This window comes from Lepidothrix coronata, unplaced genomic scaffold, assembly GCF_001604755.1.
Source record: "Lepidothrix coronata isolate B3197 unplaced genomic scaffold, Lepidothrix_coronata-1.0 Scaffold42, whole genome shotgun sequence".
In the NCBI taxonomy this organism is placed as follows: domain Eukaryota; kingdom Metazoa; phylum Chordata; class Aves; order Passeriformes; family Pipridae; genus Lepidothrix; species Lepidothrix coronata.
In genome coordinates, this window is record NW_016690222.1 from 5,331,326 (window position 1) to 5,353,578 (window position 22,253).

Genomic DNA, 22,253 nt, shown 5'->3' on the forward strand with positions numbered 1-22,253 from the left:
TTATATAAGTATACCCCATAACTGTTCCAGACCTCCATTTACTTTTCTGCATCCAACAGCGACACAATACCCTCCCTACCAGCTCTAGACTTGTGTCTTAACAATTTGGCAACAAAATTGCCTTGGGATATGTTGTTTGCAGGTAGATTGAACGCTTTTATGATTGGCATGGAAATAACTCTGCTTCTGACAGCTGGGTCGTTAAATAAATGAAGGTGAGAGCTGTATGATTTAATTTTGGGAAAGGGACTCTTCTGCCTGAACTGGGATATGGTTACTTTCCTTGCAAAATCACTTTGTTAATGGTTCGTTTTGTTTTCATTTAGCAAATTAGTATATCATTGTAGGATAATTTCATTTTATCTCTTCAGTCAGTTTAGGTTGAAATGACTTTAGATAGTAAAGCATAGGGTAAGACTAGGGAGGAAGAGATTTATTTTCCTACAGTCTCCTTTGGATTATTCTGTTTGGCAATTTAACTTCTGTCCTAAATCATTAATCCCCTTCATTGCAATTCAGTAATTAAGATAAAGAATCATTCAAAATTCAGTGAGACAAATATGAGTATGATGAAGTGGTCCTTGGAATCCGAGGTACAGAATGAGGAAGAGCAGGAATATGCCCTTTGTACAGTACCATATTGAGCCCTTCTTGGAGCGATACCAGAAATGGTAGGAAAGATGAGTTCTGAGGCAGCAGAAGCCTGAATATAATTCCAGAAAGCAAATGGCTGTCAATAATATATTATGTGACTTTGTAATTAAAAAAAATTTATTATCTTTTACATGACCCTTAATATGCTTCTCTAAAGGAAATTTAGGGTAACTAGAACCTAATATTCAAGTCTTCTAATGAGAAAAACAACACTTGTGCATGTTATATCAATGTCTGTTGACGTAATGTTTCCCTTTTGTCTCTTCTGAGCATAAGACACCGTCTCATGCAAAACACATGGAAAGTTTGTCTGTGACCTCTTTTTTCACTTCTTTTCAAAGAGTTATGTTAGAGCATTAATAAAATATGCTAATGACAATTCTATAGAGCTATTTACATCTGTTTCAGCTTGAAGCCTTTCAACTGAAAACATTGTGAATGTTTTTCACAGCTAAAGAAAGAAAAGCATTTATTTACAAGTAATGCATTCTTCATGCTCTAAGTTATAGTATGATTTCTGTAACTTGCAGAGTTTATTTGAACTTTAAAGATAATTATTTCTTTTGCATTCTCTTCGTTTTGAGTGGTTTGGTACTGTGTACTGAATGTGGATGTTTCACTGCCATGTTTACTATAGCTTATCTGGCATGTTTACTCAAGTTTTTTCTGAACTTACATTCTAAGCTCTTTCACACAAATAAAACACCTCTTCTGTGTTAATAGTTACATGTTTTTGCATTTCATTGTTTTAAACTGAATCACCAACCAAATGTGAATGGACAGTGAGTTTTGTAAAATGTGTCACTGTCATTAACATTACCGTGTTGTATGAAACAAGTTGCTTACCATCAACTGTGTTCTCACGGAAGAATTTGATGTATATAGCATGGTCATAGCTCTCTGCACTGGCAATTAGTGCAATCAGTTCAAGTTCCTTCTGTTCTTTGTCAATATGTGAAATACAACCTGATAAATGTGTTGCAAAATAGAATAAGAATCATTTACATTGATAACTTCAGTTGCTGTTAATATCACTCCTGTGTTTGTCACATTGGAACAGGGAGCAAGGGAATGCTGCTAGCAAAGTGTGAAGTAATTTCATTTCAGTGATAGGACTGTAAAGTGGTAATGTAACATAGTTAGAAATATGAGACATCCTAATTTCTACAGATTTCTATAATTAGTGTTAGTACTAAACAAGGAGTCTCCGATTTGTTAGAGGATCAACACCCACATAAAATGAAACAATATCCTAAGTAAAACAATATGCAAATGCTTCCTGTACCAACATTCTGATCAGTTGGTCTGTTTTATTTGTTGAGTTTTTTTAAACTCAATTGTGAATGCTCTGTGCTAAGGAATGGATAGCAATTCAAGTTAAGACCTATTGTGAATATGTTGCTTCTGTGTTGTGTTTGCCTTTTATTTGCAGAGATGAACTTTGAATAAGTTATAGTTATCTTGGAAATGCTGAGATAGTTGATTTAACTATTTCTAGAAATTCTAGAAAGTACTGTGGCCATTATTGAAAGCAACCCATTCTCTTAGGAATGTCAAATATTTGAAAGTATAAATAGTATGCTGTAAAGTGTTTGTAGAAGCGTACTAATTGTAGATGAATTTACAGAAAGAAGAATGGTAGGAAGTACCTAATTTCTAAGGCTGTGTCATTTTTATAGAAGGATATTGGACTCCAAATTCACTGGAAGCAAAATCTTAAGCTGTTTTACTTGTACTTTGGTTAGTTAATTATTGGCATGAAGAGATACAGGTGATTAAATATTATAGCTAAAAATCATGTTGAAAGTTAAGATGTATTGTAATGGCCATTTCTGGGAAAAGCTTTCGTAAAGGTTATTGCAAAATGTGGTAGATTTTAAGACCTATAACTGCTCTAGTAGCCTACATGTCAAAGGCTTCTCAGGAAAATTGGTCTTGTTTATTTTCTGCAGTTAGTAAATTTAAAAACAACTGCAAACATTATAGTAGACAGAGCAGAGCAGGGTAGATTTAATTCCAGACTTCTGTAATCCCTGCTGCTACTACTGACATAAAGTTTTGCACATTTGTTACATTCTAAGCGTACACCTAAGTTTTTCAAACATTACCAAAATAATTTTCATTGAATCAAATTTTAAGATGCTCATAATAAGGTCTCACTTGCCCTATTGTCAGACTATGACTGTTTCTTCCAATGTGTTTTTAATACTTTGATCTAACTTTGGATGTACCCAAGTACATGTTTTCTTACACTCTCTTATAAAATGGTTTTATTATTCTTATAGGAAATTTAGAGATTTCAACATTTGGTAATTGGTAATATAAGTATTTCACTTCTGTGTAGTTGTCAAATATAGAATAACTTGGGAACTTGGGTACGTGTAACAAATTCTAAGCTGCTTAGTTATTTCTCATGTAATGTTATATGAAATAGGCTTTATAAACTGTTCTCTTAGTTGTCAAAACTCCAAGACACTTGTCTCCTTTATAATCTTTAGAATTTTATTTTAAAAGGTTTAGACTATTTTCTTAAAGAAACCGAGGAGAAATTGCTGTAGCTTTCAAACTGCTATACGTTGTAAAGTATAAGCTCAGGATAATCCACTGCAAATAAAATGTATATTACTTTTAAGCCATAGCTTCCTATTGATAGTTCAGTCATGTCTCAGCCTTCAGGTTTTCTTCATTGAATTGAAGGTTGCACCTGCCATACTGACATGTAACATGCTATGCTAAGGCAACCTTTCATATTTTAACACCTGCCCTCCCAAACCTGATGTATGAGAAATGTCAAGAACCCTTGGTTTTGGACAGTTCTCTAATATGATGCCTAATCATATATAATAACAGAAAGAATATGGGTGGGCCTGTGTATTACTCAAGGTTTTCTAATTTAGAGGAATATTAAATGTAGGTCTAAACTCAGGCAAAATAGTCACTGATGCCCTGAGCAGTAGTATGCCAGGAGGAGCAAAACAGCTCCCTGATCTGTCTTTGTCTCACACCAGCGGCAGAAGGGTAGTCTTGGCTGTAAATGCTGCAGCAACCACCACCCACAAGAGAGGTGTGGAACTCTGATATGGCAGCTACTTCTTGAGGTCAGCCAGGTGCAGCAGGAGCAGTCAACATCACCTTTGTCCTGTTGTACAGCTGGAGTGAAAAGCCTGGAAATGAATGCTTTCTCTGTAGATTTCCATCCTATATATTCCATTTTTCTGATTTTTATATTTTACTTTGTAGAAGGTGTCTAGCATATTGCTAGTTTTCATCTGAGGTGTAGCAAAACTGAATCTACCAAAAGTATTGTAAACAATAAGCTAGGTATGAATACAAAGCAGATTTTTTTATACTGAGTAATGATAGTTAAAAGTGGCTTATCTGGTGAAATAGTCCTATTTTCTTACTGCACATTTAGGCAGTTTTTTCTTTAAACACAAGATGGCACCATTGCTATTGAAATAGGTTCTTATTTCTTATTTACATTTGAATTATTGGGAGGTTTGGCACATTAATATATGGTTTGAAATGTTTTGGGGTATTTTTTGCATAGCACAGTTATTCACAATTTCCAGCAATGATATCCTTTCTCACAGTTCACGTATCCTCTCATCCTATTTATGAGGCATAGTTCAGTGTATGCTGAAAATTGTCTGACAAATTTATCTTGTAAACCTAATTCACACAGCTGGCCTTTCACTAAGAAACAAAAAGCTAAAACTGTGGATCAGTACTCAGAATCCAACACACTTGCCTGTACTTTTATTACCTGCTACATTATCTATTACCTAGTATCTTCTTATTTTTGTCAGTTTTCTCCAAATTATTAAAATTGTGCCAAATGTTTCTGTTTGAAAAGCCAAAAGTGACTACTCTGGTCTTCAATGACTAAGTTAATTAATCATTGCTGGTATTCACACATGGTAAAAGCTGTTAAAATCCAAAAATAACTCCAATTATTTTCCATGTACAAACTCTAGGGTTTGTTCAGTATCTCAGCTCTTATGATTTAAATGTCTAACACAGAAAACAAGTCTTATAAGGAATGCCCATCTTGTAATTCACTATTCCAGATGAGAATGATCTCTTTGCAAGCTGATTTAAGTTCAAGCTGACAGCAAAAAGATGGGCTCCTGATCACTAGTGCTGTTTTGTACCATGGTTTTCTGTTTGTATGTCTGAACTCTGATCTGAAACATGAGATAATCTTGCTCAGATACAACCCTTGGCAGAAACTCCAGATGAGTTTTGGCCTCAGCATTAAGCTAGGTATGTGACAGTGTTAATGCAAGGATGAGGGTAGAAAACATGCAGTCAGACTGCCCTTTTCAATTTCAGCCTGCACTAAAATAAGTGACTAGCATTTCCATCTGAGAGTAAGTAATTTCAATTTAATTTGAACATACTTTTAATATTGACACATGCAGGAAATTAGAAGATTATTTCTGGAGTCCTATTTTCAAATTTTTATAATGTATAACAGGAATAAAACTGTTCAACTATTCAGATAACTAGCATTTGCAATATTGATGAGCATAATTGGTGATACAGTGAAGAATTACACTTTTTGAAGGAGTAGAAGTAACTTTAAATCACATGCTTTTCTTCAGGGTATGCAGAAAATGGAATGACTTCTATTGAAGTGATAATTAGAATGAGTTAACTCCATTTTTAACAGAGAAAAGCAGCAAGATTCAGGGTGCTTTATGTGTGATATCCATTGCAGGGTACTTCTAGAATTATGAGGCTATTCTCAACATCTACTTTAGCAAAAGAAGTATTATCCTTGCAAGATGGTGAATAATTAATTGCTATAGCAAAATTCAAGCATATGTGTGGGAAATAAATTCAGAGTGTAGTCCTAGTCTAGTAAGCTACATCAAAATAATTCCTTCTCCAGTAATTGTTGAAAGAAAGATGGAAGAGGGATGTATATGCTACTAGTTGAGTTGGTATGTTTATTATAGCAGCATTTTTAAGTATTTTACTGCAGTTTAAATGCACTGCAAGAATTCCCTTCCTATAAAAGGAATTTTTAAGTTAGGAATAAGTTCAAGTGCTGTTTATCATTTGAACAGTATTATCAAAATTATCTATCTTTTTTTTTAATGGTGATGTTGCAAGTGTTTGTATGCTGCTGGTTTTGTGATAATTCTTCTAAGGTTGTGGGTTGCATCTCAAATTATTAGCTTTTTACGCATTTGCATTACTGTTTTAGTACCTCCGAGTTCATGTTTTTCTGTTTTAAATGTCTCCAGTTTGATCAGAAAGTAGTCCGTAAGAAAGGGGGGTTGTGTCTTAATTTTATGTAAACTTAAGTGTGCATCTTTGCAGTGGCCAAGAGTCTGTATTCTGTTCTCTCACCTGAGATAAAGCTTGGGGTTGAACCAAAGTCGTCCAATCTATCAAGTTCTGCCTGAAGCCTGAGGAGAAATCAAGCTCAGCAAAAGTCATAAAATGATGTATTTAGGGATTTAGCTGTCTTCCATGTTTTACTTTGCACCCTTCACTTGTGGAAGTGAGGCTTTGCTTTAGTGGAAATCCTGTAAAGTACTGCGATTAATGTAATAAACAATTATATATTAAATATTGGGAAAGAAGCAAATAAAGGCCAGCAGAATTATGTTTATTCTTTTTTAAAAAAAAGATATACTTCACTTTTCAGCAAAGATGTCCAGGAAGCTAAGTTTGCCAACTGAGTTAAAGCCTGATTTAGGTAAGTTTACAGAGTTAATTTTATTTTTACGAAAACTGAATGCAAGTGCGTTAGAGTCCTAAATTATGTAAGCTATCATGACTTTATGTTGCATTTATCTGAAGTATAGAACTAAAATTTTAATTCCACTCTTTCTGGGGACTCTCAGGCACAAAATGTCTTTGCCGTCATCTTAAGGTAAGCCTATAATTCCTGTATATGGCTTATCACACTTCGGTCAATTTTTAGGCATCTGTCACTCACTTTATCAGTAGTGCTGTGATAGCAAAAGCATGACAAGCAGACAACATAAGGAAAACTGCTGCCATCTGATATGTTTTAAACTGAAAATTGAAATATTTTAACAGGGTATGTTGAGGTCCTCTCAACAAATAGTTGGCTGTAGTTTTATAAACTTTAATTGTCTTGTGACCACTCTCTCTAAATTAAAGGAACATACAGCTGTTTGGATGGATGACCAGTCTGAGAATTTAATTTTTCTTGAAAAAGCACAGTAACTTTTTATATAGGAAGCAGTTCAGTTTTGAAGTCTGTAATACTAAAGGTCATTGTGTTGCATAAGTAAAACAGCATACAAATGAGTAGATTATTTTTTAAAATACTTTGACAGCCAGCTTGTAGATCATATCCAGCTCCCCTTGCCTTATTCTCTAAAGAAGTGATGGGGAACAGCTGTAGACCTACAGCAGTAGATGCAGCTGCTTTCTGCCTGCCACAGCTCACTCCCCTTTCTGCAGCAGAACTGCTACCACAAGCCCAGCAGAAGACAGACCAGGATCAGACTGGCAGCTGCAGCACTGTGTGTGTGACAGCTGCTGCTGCTATTGACAAGGAAAAAGTCCATGACACTGGGATATTCCGAAACTGAGCTGGACCACCCTGATTTACAATTACAGCTTGCCCCACTCAGAGAAATGTGAAGTTGGAAGCAACCCTCAGAGATCCTTTAATCCATTGCTATGGCAAGGATGTTTGACAGTTAAACCTCTGATCTATTCATAGACCTACAGAAAATACGAGACAGTTTCAATGTTTTATAGTAATTAGACAAATTTTCTGTTATTTAATCAAACTTCCTTGCTTTCATATGAACTTTTTCTTGTCCTTTCTGCAATGAACAGGGGTAACAAGTACTCCCTATCTTTGTTAGCCATTTTATGCTGTTGAAATCTGTCATCATATCTCTAATTTCATTTTTGCAGATTTTTTTTTTTTTACAGAATTCAGCTCCTTCTTCTTTAGATTATGTTGTCTGAACCTAGGATGACTTGTTTTAATCTTCTCTGGAACTGGAATTTTTCCTTCTCTTTCTAAACTCAGTGCCCAGAACTAGAGGGATTTAACTGTGACCTTTTTTGCACTAAAGAGCAGAAGAATTTGACTTCTCTTTTTGATATGTTTATATTCTTCCTTACTATGTTTACACATGGTTTAGGGGTAATTTTGGCACAGAGTGAATTTTGTCGTACTTTGCAAGCTGGAACACATTTGTACTTAAATATTATCCAACTGTAATTCTGCCGTTTTGCTCCCAATTCTTTGGTGGCAATAAGTACTTTGAAGTGTTATTTTTTCTAATGAAGATTGGAGAAAAGTGAATGTTGAAGTTTTTTCAGCATTTTCCGATCCTGAAAGAGTTGAAGCATTTTCTACATCACTTAGTATTTGCCATTCTTTCTAGTGAAATAATGGAAGGGGGTTTTTGTCACATTACTTCTGATATACTCATAAAATAGTCTGTACCTTCTGAATTGTAATAGCCTTTGACTGGTTTTGTTTTTTCGTGTGTGTAAATATCTGCACTTAGATGCCTCATTTTGTTCTGCATAAAATTCTTCAAGGTTTTTAGGTCTGTAAATAACTTCCTTAAGCAATCATAATCTTTTTTTTTATTATTTCTATCTTTTCTCCTAGTGGGATAGCTTTTGCATAATATTCTTGAAAGACTGTTGCCTTGCTTGTTTGGGTTTTTTTGTTGCTTATGTGGCTCCATCTATTGCCTGTAGGAGACAGCTGAAATGCTTTTCTCCCAAATTCATTATCCTATCATTTTCTCTCATTTCTTTCCATGGCTTCTTGAAATCTACTCTTCCATGATCTTGTTCTTTCAGATTACTTTTCTGTCTTTAGATCTTTAACCTACCCCTTTTCCTTTCTGAATACATTAAAGAAAATCTAAAGTGTGTTTCTGTATTTATTCTCCACTTTCTAAAACAGAAGTTTCTTGAACATACCCTTGTCAGCATTATACCATTGCTTTTCAATGTTCTAATCCAGTGATAAAGATACTATTGCCACTAGGTCCTATTCTTTGGTTTAGTTGCTCAAAAGAGCCTCATCTTTCCATCTTTCTGATGAAGTGGTGTGTAATGATTCATCACACTGTTGTTCCTTCCTCTTCACCTGAACCTAATCCATTAACAAATCATTGACTTCTTTCTTGAGTTCAGGATAAATAAGATGCACTAAAACAGTTAAACTGTTTACCCTTAGTTCTCTCTTCAGAATGAATTGACCCCTCTCAAAAATGCCCATATTATCTGGCAAGTTAATTTTTATTGGGTTTTTTTTCCTGTCCATTCCATTGCTTTTGGAATTTGTACACATGTTCTTCAGTTATTCAACCAGCTAGAACTCAGGAATGCACATTTAATGTTATGCGTATTGCAGTTACTGTATTATTATATTCAGACTGATGAATCCATGTTAAAGTTGAAAAAAATGCATTAAATTATTAAATATTCAAGCCTGAAAAAAAACCAAGTATCATAAGAGGTGGTGGTCATTAGAAGAATTATAAAACCAAATAATTGTTTTCATTGTTTTACTCTGGATTTAATTTTATTTAAATGGAAAAATGATGTTAATATCTGAGTGGTTGAGTTAATTTCTTTGTATAATCCATGTTTTACATTTGACAGCTAAAATTCAACAGGACAATAATTTTTTTGTATCCTTGTTGGAATGAGACAATTATATCCTGAGAAGATTCACTGTTTGTGTTAAGTAGATGTGTGTATTTAGTCACATGAAATCTCGTATATATGATTTCTAAATGCATGTTAGATGTTCTTAGTAGAAAGTTTTGCCATAATTTAATGAAACTAACATAGTATTACTTCCAAAAAGTATGTGGTTGAATGTTGCTCTTTAGCTCTTAGTCCTGCTTTAAAGATGCCAAATGTATACATCTACACAAAGATCTAGACCAAGAACTTGATTTTTTTTATAAAGTCATTATATAAATTGCATCAAACTTTTACTGGTAAGAGCTGTCTTGTGCTAAAATTTTGCAATTATGAATTAAGAAAGTAAAGCAATAATTTTTGAATGCACAGATAAAGTCAGTGTATGCGGACGTATTAAGTGTTGCCACACCTACAGGCAGCACACGGTTAGAATGGAGCAGCACATTTATTCATTTGAGCTTTTGTTAACATTAAAATTCGTTTATTTGCTAAGCAGCGAGCAAGACATCCTGAAAAGTTTTAGTGCCGTTACTGGCACTATGGTACAACATTCAAAGTGGAAATCTTCAGCTTTGCATACCAGTACCAAGTGGCATTTGGTAGCATTTGTTGTTTCTTTTACCGAAATTTTGGGGATCTGTAAATAGGCTGTTGGATCTCCTCCATACAGTTTCCTAAAGTGGGACAATATTATTATGAGCCATTACAGGTTCCATGTTACCATGCTGTCTGGATGTCACTGAAGTTCCTAAAGTAAAATACTTGTTTCTTCATAAGATTAGTAAACCGTGTTCCATGGAAGCCAGTATTTTTTAGTCTGATCAATGAACTAATTGGCAGAAAGGTTTGTAATTCAATTTTTTTAAGGAGTCCTGTTTGATGACTGTTTTTCTCTGGCCCTAGAAGACAGAAATATGCATAAAAATTGTTCATGATCATTATCTAATGACAACCTCTGTAACAAAGATTTGCTCAGATACAGAGTTGAAAACTGGGCCAAAAGCAAACATGACTAAGGAAGAATACAGGGGTAGTAATCAATAGAATGGTAGTTAGTATACAGTTGATGCTAAAGAACACACAACAATATTGAATTCTCTTAATGCCTGCATTTTGCCATTCTTTTTAATTAATACTGATTTATTTTCAGATGTCAAAGACAACTCTTTCAGTCGATCCCGGAGTTCTAGTGTAACTAGCATTGATAAAGAGTCACGCGAGGCAATTTCAGCTCTTCATTTTTGTGAGACTTTCACAAGAAAGGCTGATACATCACCTTCCCCATGCCTGTGGGTTGGGACCACGCTGGGCACAGTGCTTGTCATTGTACTGAACTTACCCCCAGGAGGAGAGCAAAGACTTCTTCAGCCAGTAATTGTTTCTCCTAGTGGTATGTACAAAGCAGACAGGCTAAAATATACTTTGATAAAGTATTGTTGTCCTTCTTCATATTTTTGTAAGAAATTGGTTTTTTTCAATTATAGAGTAATTAAGAATATATATTCCATATATAAGATAACAGTCTGGACTGTTTAGTTTATTACCAGAGTTTTAAAGTTGGAAAAGTTGAAAATACAATCTCATAAAATATAAAAATACCACTTTAGTGTATACTTGCTGAGAAAACCATGTTTGCAATTGTTAAACAGAGATACCAGAAGAGATGAGTAATATCAAATGCTCAGTTTATTATTTTTTTTTTGTCATGAGGTAAGAACCCTTCAGTTTTTCTTCATGAAGAGAATGGAATGCAAATTAAGGCTGTATGTTGAACAACTAGCTTGAAATATTAGTGACAAAATATTCCCTTAGATTACTGTAAAAAGTCTTGTATCTTTTCTGATACACAGCAACTGATTTGGTTGAAATTATGTATTAGTGGTTTGTTGGATATGCTGTTAAGCATAGATTCAGCTTTCCTACTACCACTGTCTCATGAAAACATGCTGCTCTAGTCCATTTTGCTCACACAGATCATATCATACATACAAATTACTATGCTATTTGATTGTAATAATGATTAGAAGTGGTGTAATATCTAGACTATATATGTAATTTGTGCCCAAATCAAGTAAGTATTGGTAGCAGTATTCAGATTTGGTAACATTTGATCATAAAGGCAAGGCTGCAGGCTAGACAGTAGGTTTCATCACTGGATCTGCAGCATAATCCATTAAAGATCTTGCCACGTGTGTAGTATTTTTTTGTACTTAGCAAATGTTCATGTTGTTACTTATGTGTGAATATACTAAGGTAAATTAAGAAATCTATTAAAATCTGGTCTACAGATACAGTGGTTTGAACAGTAAGGAAGGAAAACTTTCCTCTTTCATTTTATGCTAGAGAGATGGATTCAAGAGTGAACTGCAGGGGAGGAATAAGACACACATTGCTTGTTTCTGAACCAGTTGAAGGAAAAAGTGGTGCTCACCTTTGACTAATAACATTTATTGTCGATATTAAGCACACTTATACTTCTCAGGAGAGAGTGAAATCAGGTGCATTTGTGGCACTGAACTTGAATACAAATGTGTATGGCAGTCTGGTTCTCTTACTAAATGTATACATTTCCTGGGAAGTTAATGGAATAGAATACATACACCCTTGAAAACTGATCTAAAATTTTCTTGAGTACCTATGTGCTTCCTTGGTTTTTAGATAAATGTACAAAGTTTTTGGTACATCTGTTTTGCTACAGAGGCAAGCCGAAGTTTTTGTTTTCTTTTCATTCTGCTAGCTTCTTAAAGGAATATTTTGTAGCTTGAAAGGCAATTTAGGAGAACTGTTTCAGAAATGTGCTCAACTCCTTTTTCCTAGGAACCATCCTGAGGCTAAAAGGGGCAATCTTGAGAATGGCTTTTTTGGATACCACAGGATCTTTGGTCCCACCAGCACATGAACCCTGGAGAGAATACAATGTTCCTGAAGATAAAGATGAAAAAGAAAAAGCAAAAAAACGACGTCCTGTCTCAGTGTCCCCTTCTTCCTCTCAGGAAATCAGTGAAAACCAATATGCAGTGATATGTTCAGAAAAGCAAGCAAAAGTTATCTCACTGCCATCCCAGAACTGTACTTATAAGCAAAATATAACAGAGACTTCTTTTGTTCTTCGTGGAGACATAGTGTCATTGAGTAACAGTATCTGCCTTGCATGTTTCTGTGCCAATGGGCATATTATGACTTTTAGGTAAGACCTGTTTGATAGTAACTTAAACATAAAAAGAAGTAGTAGCCTTCTGCTACACAGAAAGGTTCCTTTTCCATTAGAAGATAAATTTAAAAAAAAAAATCTACATTCATTCAGGGTTAATGAATCTCTAACACTTGGGCCTGGATAATTTTGATTACACATTGCTATTAGTTATGCCTCTAACACATGAAAAAGTTTACCATTTTAGCTCAAGCTACCCTGGTTCAACACATAGTTTCAAACGTGATATAGGTCCATGAGTTGAAGTTTGTCTAAAAGATGAATTTACTCCCTGATGGAGAAAACTGCCTTGAGTCAGAACTTTACCTTGTACCTGACCACAACTCTATCGATTTTTGTGCAGCTGTTTGCATCACACTCATGCCTCAAGCTTACTGATGTTGTGTAGCTTGCTCATGTCTTGAAGGCCTTAAACTCAGGCTATAAAGGCAAGATTAACTGCTAGTAGTTTTACAGGAATTGCTACAATTGTACAGGTTTAAGTTATGAGTTTAAAAATGTAGTAGTAGTTTTTGAATATACTTACTTGTCACTTATGTAATTTTCATGAATTTTTTTTCTTAATGTTTCTAAATGCTATTTTATTCTGAACAGCAGTGTATATGCTTATACCCTTGCACCTGCAATTTAGTCATGGCCTAATGCTAGGATGAATATGGAACATGGCATTTTAAAATTATGCCAGTAAAATTCCTAAAATGTTATTTTTAAGGTTGACAAAAGAAGCTCTCAGCTTGGGAAATACTTATTTATTAAGTTGTCATATATCAGCTTTAGTTTTATTCCTACTACAGTTAAAAATAAGTTTTGATTGTAAGTCTGTAACTCCATTGGTGTGTATCCCAACATATATTCTAAACATCTCCACAAGATACTGCTCACCTTGCAGGGCAAACACTGTTGTTTTTCCTCATTAAAACTAAACTTAGTAATGTTCAGGTACCATATATTGAAACAAATCCTGTCTTACTCAGGATTCATGTTGTTTTCTAATGAGCTCTTCATGGGTGCTAAATTATAAATACTGAATTGTTACATTGTGTGAGGAAGTTGGACTCCCAAGGATTAGCTCCGTTATTTAAGCATGAATTGCTATTGGGAAGTGGATTTAATATGAGGTTTGTGTAAAGCTGTCAGTATGATACAGCTGTCACTGTATCATACCGAAGATGCCCAATACTTATCTACTGATATAGATTTAGATAGTACTTAGTAAGAAATCTGTAACAAACTATGAAAATGCTATTATGGATGTCACACTTGTCCTACTTGATCTAATGGTTTTGTGTTTTGAAGCTGTAGGGATGTTTTATGCTTCCATTGATCTGAAGCAAGACACTTCCCTGTTATTAACTCTCTCTTAAGAATATTCTTATTTTAGATACATGCATGGCAGAAGTGTCGTTTCTGGGTGATGTGTTACAAAAAAAATATTGCTTTTTATTTCTCATTTTTAAAACTTGCTTCCAAAGCCAATCTCATTATTATTCAAGAAAAACAAACCGAAACAAACCCCAAAACAAACAAACAAAGGCAACCCAACACTTACCGTTGTGGTTACTACATCTTTCTTTGGTTTTGACTTCACTTTGCTTCTTTTGCTACTTCTTTTAGTTTCTAGAAATAATCTTATGCAGGTGGTGTCTGCAGCAGAAGCTGTTTAATGTATTGTTGGGACATTTGCAGCTAACAGCTTGTGTAAGTTCTTTTACAAAAACTTCACAGAGGATGTTTCAGAGACAGCAGTTTATTTTGGCTTCTTCTTGTCAAGAAATCAGGTGTTCTGTCACTCACTCACATTTATTGTTACGTTGAGGGAGAGGAATGTTTGGTAGCATGAACATTGTTATAGCCCAAGTGTGCTGTGTCTGTTCTTCAGTAGATTGATGCAATAAGTACTGCAGTTACATGTGCAGAATCAAAAAGTACAAGGTAAGCAAACTTTGCTCTAAAAGAACTTTCTCTTAAGTATCCAGTCAGACAAAAAAGGTGGACATAATTAGGTGGATTGTTTGAGGCTACTGAATTCTGTTTTCCTTTGACAGCACACCCCTGCATATTTCTAAGTGTTCTTGAGGACAAATCTTTTAGACTTGTATTTTTAGTCAAGGAGAGAAGAGACAGGATGTTTCATTGTAAACTCTTGATAAATACTTACTGAAATACTTTGTAAGTAATTATTAAGTAATGTCTAATTCATTAAATAGTGAATTTGTAATTTACATGCTCAGAGTATCATTTAAGTAATGCTTTTAAATGCATCTGTGATGCAGGTGCTTAAATTTCACTTTTGAGCTGCTACCTTGAAAAATCTCACGTTTTGAGATTCTGTAGTTGCATTTGATGAAACCCTGTTTATGTGGTACTCATGCAGATGAAGAGAAAGAATAATGTATTGCAGTGAGCCATTTGATCAATAATAGACATTTCTGCTATATTTAATGGAGTTTAAAATTCTTTTCCTTAAGTTTGCCAAGTTTAAGGCCATTGTTGGATGTATATTACCTGCCACTCACCAATATGCGGATAGCCAGAACATTCTGCTTCACCAATAATGGACAAGCACTCTATCTGGTCTCACCAACTGAAATACAGAGGCTCACCTACAGCCAAGAAACATGTGAAAATCTTCAGGTAATGAATTTTTTTAAAAAATATTTATTGGATATATTCTGAGATTCTTGGTTCTAAATTCACCATGCCTACAGTAATGAAGTTTGTCATAAAGCCAAGCACTTTGGCTTTTGTGCTTTGATTTATTTTTTTTTTTCTTCACTGTACAGTCTTATTCAGGATGAATCACTTCTATCCTTAATTTTTTCTGTTCCATCCATGCTCTTGTACTTGAATCAGTTTCTTACTTAGTTTCCTTTTGATCAATAGGAAATTTCCTTTTGTAACATGCAGTTAAAATTCCCTTGTTTGATTGATGCTAGTGGAGGTGGGTGCTGACACAAGAGGGGAATGCCAGCTCGGGATACTTGAAGGAAGCTGTTAATGTTTCAGGGGTATTAACAGTTTGAAAAGATTCTTGGTCATGCTTCAGCTTGGTAGTTGTATAGAATAGTGAAATAGCAGAGATGCAAGCTATAAGTTCTGCTTTGGTACTGCTGAATGGATATGCATATCTGTAGATACAGTTTCCGTAGAACAAAATCAGGAGTATTACCCAAGTTGTTGAGGGGCAAAAACAACTTTGAATGCATTTCTTTGCTTCTGAATTCCATGAGCTATAAGCTTGCAGACGTCAGAACAGAAGGTTTGATCTTCTTACTGTGTTTTTATATTTCCTAAGTTGCCTTGCAAAGGCAGATGTCCATTTAAGCATATTGATTTTGAAATGCAAATCAGTTAAATAAATCCTGAAAGTGAGAGCATTACATTAATTTTAGTAATGTATGCCTTGTTATGTCCCTTCTTCATTGCAAAGGAAATGTTGGGTGAGCTCTTCACTCCTGTAGAAACACCAGAAGCACCAAACAGAGGGTTCTTTAAAGGCCTGTTTGGAGGTGGGGCACAGTCACTTGACAGAGAAGAACTGTGTAAGTTTTTATTCTTTGTTATTTTTCTGGTATTTCTACCCAAGAAAGGCAGTGATCCTTGATAAATGTATTACCTGTGTAAATAGAACATAACATTTGTAAAGAGGAAAGTAAAAAAGGCAGTGACAAATACTTTTTTTGTATCTTTTTTATGTTGTACACCTTACCAACAAGATCAGAAAAGCTTGTTTTTTTCACAGGCTCTTTTACCTCATTTATTCAGGAGCAGATTATAAGACAAGAAATGGAACAACTAATCTTATTTTTATTCATCTTTGTGAATTGTGTAGTACTGACCGTGGTGCTGTTTATGCTGGTAAACTGAAAGGGAATGTTTTTGGAGAATGCTGTTCTGGACAGTGGGGAAATTAAGACTCCACTCTAGTTCAGTTATTTTGCCAGATTTTACTCAGTTGATTTGTGCAGAGATGCCTTAGGAATTGCAAGGAAGGACAGAAGTGTTTGATAGTTCGATTCAGTCCTCTGTTTATAGGACAGTAAAATTCAGATTTGGCAAAATTTTCATTGCTTTATCATTTTCTCTTTTTTTTTTTTAATTACACATTTCTTTTTTACTGTAGCATTCAGCACTTTAATATATTTAAAGAAAAAACCTTCTACTTATTCAGAGATTTGCTAGGTGCAGCACCATATTATGCAAGTTTATTTATAAGAACTGTTTCCTTATTAACATGAAACATACTTGTTTAAATGAACATGGTGCCCTGGCAATCCTTTCTCTTACATTGGTTCTTTAGATCTCTACAATAGAAATTCAATTAGACTTCATTGCTTGTTCCTGTGCATTTTTAACAGACATCAGATATTTAGAGGTCACTTTCTGTGTTAAAGATTTCTATTTATATAGATAATACTTCAGAAGGTTGGTGAAATATTCTAGGAGAGAAGTTTGTGTGCACAAATTATAGTTTAATAGTATGACTGGGACAGGGGAAAATACCTTATAACTTTAGAAGCTGCCTCTTTACATAATTTCAAGTTTTGGCTTGGATCTTCACAAGGAAAATAATATTTAATGGAAAAAAAAAAAAGCATAATGAATTGTAGCCTGAAATTGAGTTTAATGACAATTCAAAAGACGTCTGAGAATGTCTCTAGAGTAGCCGTATTTACCATGAGGGTCACAGCAATGTCTGTCATAAGTGAAATGAGTTCTCTTTTTTATTTATGGAAGTACACAGAAAGATGTTTATAGTGTTAGTAAATGTAAATTATTCTTAATAGAAGCATAAAATCAAATGAGAATCTTGAAGTACTGCATCAAAATATATTAACAATATTATTTTTCCTAGAGCTGAAAAAAAGAAAATATTTAAACTATATCTTAATGTTTGAAAAAAAACCCTCAAGTTTTTGTAGTGTAAACAATTCAGCATGAGATTAGCACATCCATTAATGGTCTAGAATGAACTAGGTGGCTGATGTCCCATTAGGAGCAAAGTCGATGTAGTCAGTGCCAGCACTGGAGTCTGGAGCTGTTCAGCTGTACAGCTCACCATTCGTGGGTGTTTACTATAGGATGAGGTGGTTTGTTCTTACAGTCATTCTATATTTTTATGGTTTACATTGCTTTTTTTTTTTTCAAGATTTTTACAATAGTGAGAGCATAGATACCTAATCTTCAGGTGTCTGCATCTAAAATTGAACTTCCATCAGGAAACTTCGGCTGGTGGAGTCGTACTGGCTGGCTTACACACCAGCAAAGCACTTCCAGAACCGACCACAGCTTGTATTTTCAAAATTATCCTGCTTTGTCTGTTGAACTCATAACATGTTTCATGAGAAATAAGCTACGTTGTTAAAAAACACTTCACCAGCACAATTCTGTTGATGACCGTGATGCTAGCACTGCTGAGCATTTTAATTTCACACTTGAGCTGCGAAGAGGTTACAGTTTTATAACCTGCCTGCAAACTTGGAAAAATCTCAGTTTTATTAAGTAGTAATATCTAATAACATTGTGTAGTGAGTGTTGCTCATAGTCACACCTACAATTAGGTGTTGGGTCTCCATGCAAAGAAATTGCACCTCTGTATAAACTAGTTTCATTGATATTTATTTAATAATGATGGAAAACCTTACTATTCTGTTTTTGCTGTTTTGCAAATGCCTCCAGTTGGAGAATCAGCATCTGGGAAGGCATCAAGGAGTCTTGCCCAGCATATTCCAGGACCTGGAGGTATTGAAGGTGTCAAAGGAGCAGCATCTGGTGTGGTTGGTGAACTAGCACGAGCCCGGTTGGCATTAGATGAAAGAGGACAGAAACTAGGAGAACTGGAAGAAAAGACTGCAGCTATGCTTTACAGTGCTGATTCTTTCTCAAAACACGCTCATGAGGTAAGTATGTTAAACTGAACATTGATTGTCAAATAATGCAAGTTCTGCAAGTATCTGAGTTCTGCAAAGGCATGTTAGAGGTATCTAAAGAGAATGCAGTATCATTGATAAAGGATACTTCCCTTTTGTCTATCAATTGTTAGTCCTAATAATTAAGTACTAACCTGAACAGCTTTGTCTTGCGGCACATTGGTCTAGAGCACGCAGTCTGCTGGAGTGGCACATAAGCTTCTAAAATTGTAACTCAATTCCCATTTTTGAAAAAATTTTTGCTGAATTAATAAGAGTAGAATTAATAAGAAGAGTAATGCTCTATCAGATTCCCGCGGTCCTTAAGAAAGATCCAGTTGTACGCAAACCCCACGAATGCAAGTTAGTCTTTCTCCTCAGTAGCTACATAGAATGGCTGTTCTCATCCATTTTCATGTGAACTCCTGAACTCCTGTGCAAACGTCCTGTTCTCTCAAATATGCCTTTTTCTGAGGCCAGATCACCAGCAATCCTGCTACCATTAAAAAATTCATCATGCTAAACCCTCACTGTTCAGCAATGTTGTTGCTGTAGCTTTCAGAAGCCTTACTAGAATCCCTCTTTCTCATGCTGCTTTGTAATCATATAATTTGTGTCATTGTATGTTTTGGTACATTATAGAAACAGTAATTAGAAATTGTTTTTTGGTTTTTTTTAGATGATGTTGAAGTACAAAGACAAGAAGTGGTACCAATTCTGATGACGCTCATCAATTACATCTGTTTAATTTTGTCCTGATGGAAAAAAAATCTTGTTTTTTCATTAATTTTGGCAGGACCACTGAAATTTAAAGGAGTATTCACCGTTGGATACTGTTGTTTCCTAGCACAAATGACACACTGTTTTACCTCAGTCATGGCTTTAACTGAGGAGCTTTATATCTAAGAAACACATACACAAAACAAACTTGAGTGTTTCTTAGCTGTTGGTTAGAAGAAAGGTGGAACTGAGAAAGTAACTAGAAGATGTGGAAAAGAAAGTAAAGGGAAAACATAGTGTGAGATGGGCAGGGGCAATGCAGGGTCAATCCTGTGTTAATATTTCATATGCCAAAAGTTTTTGTGCTATTGTAATTGCTGTCAGTGTTATACCCTCCTGTGAGGAGCGGCAATAAATCAGGGGTCCAAGAGCTGGAATTAAGTGGTTTGTCTTGCTGGACAGTACCTGACTTACACTTACCATCTCTAGGACTCACTGTATTTACCATTATCATTGAAGAAGAGTTGAAGTTTGCTGTCACTTCTTTCATCGGAGAAACTGGAAGCTTGGGAGATTCCTTGTTGAAAACTGTACACGTAGTTAACCTGTGCATAGTCTTTTCTTGGACCCCTGATCTAGTATTCTTGTATTCACATCATATTCTGTGAAGTGCAAAACAAAAGAAAACATAATTTTTGCATTAAAAAAGTCAAGTGAATAATATGACTGGAATGTGTCATGCTGGGAGTTTTCATTTGTGTTATGGCCGTGCAATGTGAAATGTGGTAACATCTTCATTGTGGTAAGAATACTTCAACTTCTGTTTAGTTAAATGCCATTTTTTTGCCAAAAGTAGTTATTGGTTAAGGTTGTGTAACATTTAGAAATGGCTGTGGGTTCCATTCATGCTGTGAGTTTTTATAAATGTTTAACAGAATGTGTCTTTACAGCCATTAATTAAAATAGCTGAGAGGGTTTTGCTCAAAACTTGAGTTCTAGATGCCCCTTTAGTCCCTTTACTATGAAATCAGATAACCGTGGACTCAGGTTTTCAAACTTTTACATGCCATGGAGGTGCTGATGCATGAATAATGGCAAGCAAGCATCTAATATTTACCAATTGTCAGTATGTGGTTTAGCAAATCTCTGAGTTCTGCTAGTAGAGCTATTTTACAAGTACCTGTCTCAGCCCCACTCATCACTAAGGCAGTTGGCCTGAAGTTTGGATTTAGTTTCTAAAGCAGTGTTGTCAATATAAACAGTGGTAAAGTGTGCACAGAAACTTTAGGAATTGGTGAAATAATTCCAGTTTGGGTGAGGTAAATAATACAGCTGAGTTAACTTACTAACTTTAGGTTACTGCACTAAAGCTGATATTGTGGGAATGACCCAGAGCTCTTTTTGAGAAGATTTCTTAAAATAAATGCTTGCATTTCAAAAATTTATTTAGACATTTTTCCTCAAAGTAGAAATAGTTACTGACTGGTTTTGCCTTATAAAAGGGAGTACTTAGAAGCTGATAGGTCTGCATTGTCTGAAATTAATCATTTGAGTTTGCTTCTCCAAGCATTGTTTTGTTTGCTTTTTTCACAAATGTTTTGAATGTTCCCAAAGCAAAACCTTGGTTATATTTGTATTGTGATGTTGCAGGTACACAGATAAGGCAACCTTACAAAACACCTAAAGGATGCAAAATATTGAAGTTACTGATGGTTTTTAATTTCGCTTTTTAAATGAGAGGCCAATATGTTTGGGCTTTGTAGCACAAACTGATAAATTTTCCTGCTTTATAGTAGCATTTAATTTAAAAAGACAAGTGAATTCTTTTGCCAATATGAGGGCATGCCATACCACATCCACTGTTCAAAGGACTTATGAGAACGTGACAATTTGAACAAGCAACACTGCTTTCTTGACGGCTCTCTCCCATACTTACTGAGGCAATGTTAACTCCAGTTGCTTAACTCAGCTTGCCATGCAATATTTGCCTCTGCATGTTAATTTATTTTTTAGTGTCTAATTAATGCATATTTAAATTAACACCATTTTGTTAAAAATCCAGGTAGAAGAAAACTAGATAAACTCATATCCATACCACATACGAAAATAAAATACCCTGGCTGACACTTGTTCCCTTCCTTATCTCAACGTTTATAAATTGAGATGACTGATTATTATTTGACCAGGTGAAGATAAACTATATTTCAAGGCAATAGAATCCTTGAAATTAATCTGGCCAGGCTCCGGTTGAGAGGATGGTAAAATTACTTTTCAATAAATCATGGTATCATTCAATGGAAGATGACCTTGACGTGAAAGGAAATGTACTTAACTTTCTCATCAAGACACATTTGACAACCACCAGCAAGCAAAAAAATAAGAGGCAGTGAGAGACCATCTGCCAGTACAAGAAGAGTAGTGGCTTATTTGATATTATAGAATCTATCATAGTTGAATCTCTTTTGTTGGTTAAGTTCAGAGTATGCTTCTAGATATGAAGACTAATGAAATGATTGCTCATGAGATAAACACACAAATGGTTCTTGGTCAATAAAAGGGGCTATGTACAATTTTAGTCTAAAATGTTCCTTTTTCCTTCCCTGTGGAAGGAAGTTTATCATAGATACATCATTGCATCTTGTTCTGCTATTGGTGGTGCACCTTTTGTACAGCAAAGTAAATTGAAATCCTTGTGGGGAAGCACCCCTGGTATTTTCACTAGCATTTTAGTTGTGTGAAACTTTTTCAGAGTGTCTGGAAAACTATAAAATACAATTGAGCTATTACTTTTTTTTTTTTTTTGGATGAAAGTAAGAAACTGCTGCTACCTATCTGTTTATATGTAGTGTGTCTCGTTAGGAACTGTCAATTGAAGAAGCTTTTCTTCACCTTAGTCCTGCCAAATTGTAACTTTTGAATCCTGGTATGTGTAAATATGCGTGTGTTCGAAATCAGTCTGAAAGTGTTACACCACAGGCATCTCCAGTGATTTGTTCTTCAGCAAACAGTCAGTTCTAAAATATAGTAATATATAGCTGTGTTCCTTGTCTGTCTTTATGCAAGGTTTTTGTGCCTGA

The 22,253-nt window shown here is 34.9% G+C and overlaps 1 protein-coding gene across 7 annotated transcripts in view; it reads left to right on the top strand.

The window, feature by feature from the left end:
• The window catches only part of STXBP5 (syntaxin binding protein 5), a 102,744-nt gene extending 80,762 nt beyond the window's left edge, over window positions 1-21,982 (top strand). For 5 of the 7 annotated variants that reach the window (XM_017813745.1, XM_017813747.1, XM_017813748.1 and 2 more), the window contains 7 exons: window positions 6,317-6,367; window positions 10,487-10,726; window positions 12,154-12,523; window positions 15,016-15,181; window positions 15,978-16,089; window positions 18,227-18,447; window positions 19,136-21,982. In XM_017813745.1, the coding sequence (XP_017669234.1) occupies window positions 6,317-6,367; window positions 10,487-10,726; window positions 12,154-12,523; window positions 15,016-15,181; window positions 15,978-16,089; window positions 18,227-18,447; window positions 19,136-19,177 (1,202 nt within the window). In that variant the 3' untranslated portion in view covers window positions 19,178-21,982. The remainder of the gene's footprint in view (window positions 1-6,316; window positions 6,368-10,486; window positions 10,727-12,153; window positions 12,524-15,015; window positions 15,182-15,977; window positions 16,090-18,226; window positions 18,448-19,135) is intronic. The other 2 variants (XM_017813750.1, XM_017813751.1) reach the window with 1 other exon arrangement.
• Window positions 21,983-22,253: the final 271 nt, after the last annotated feature.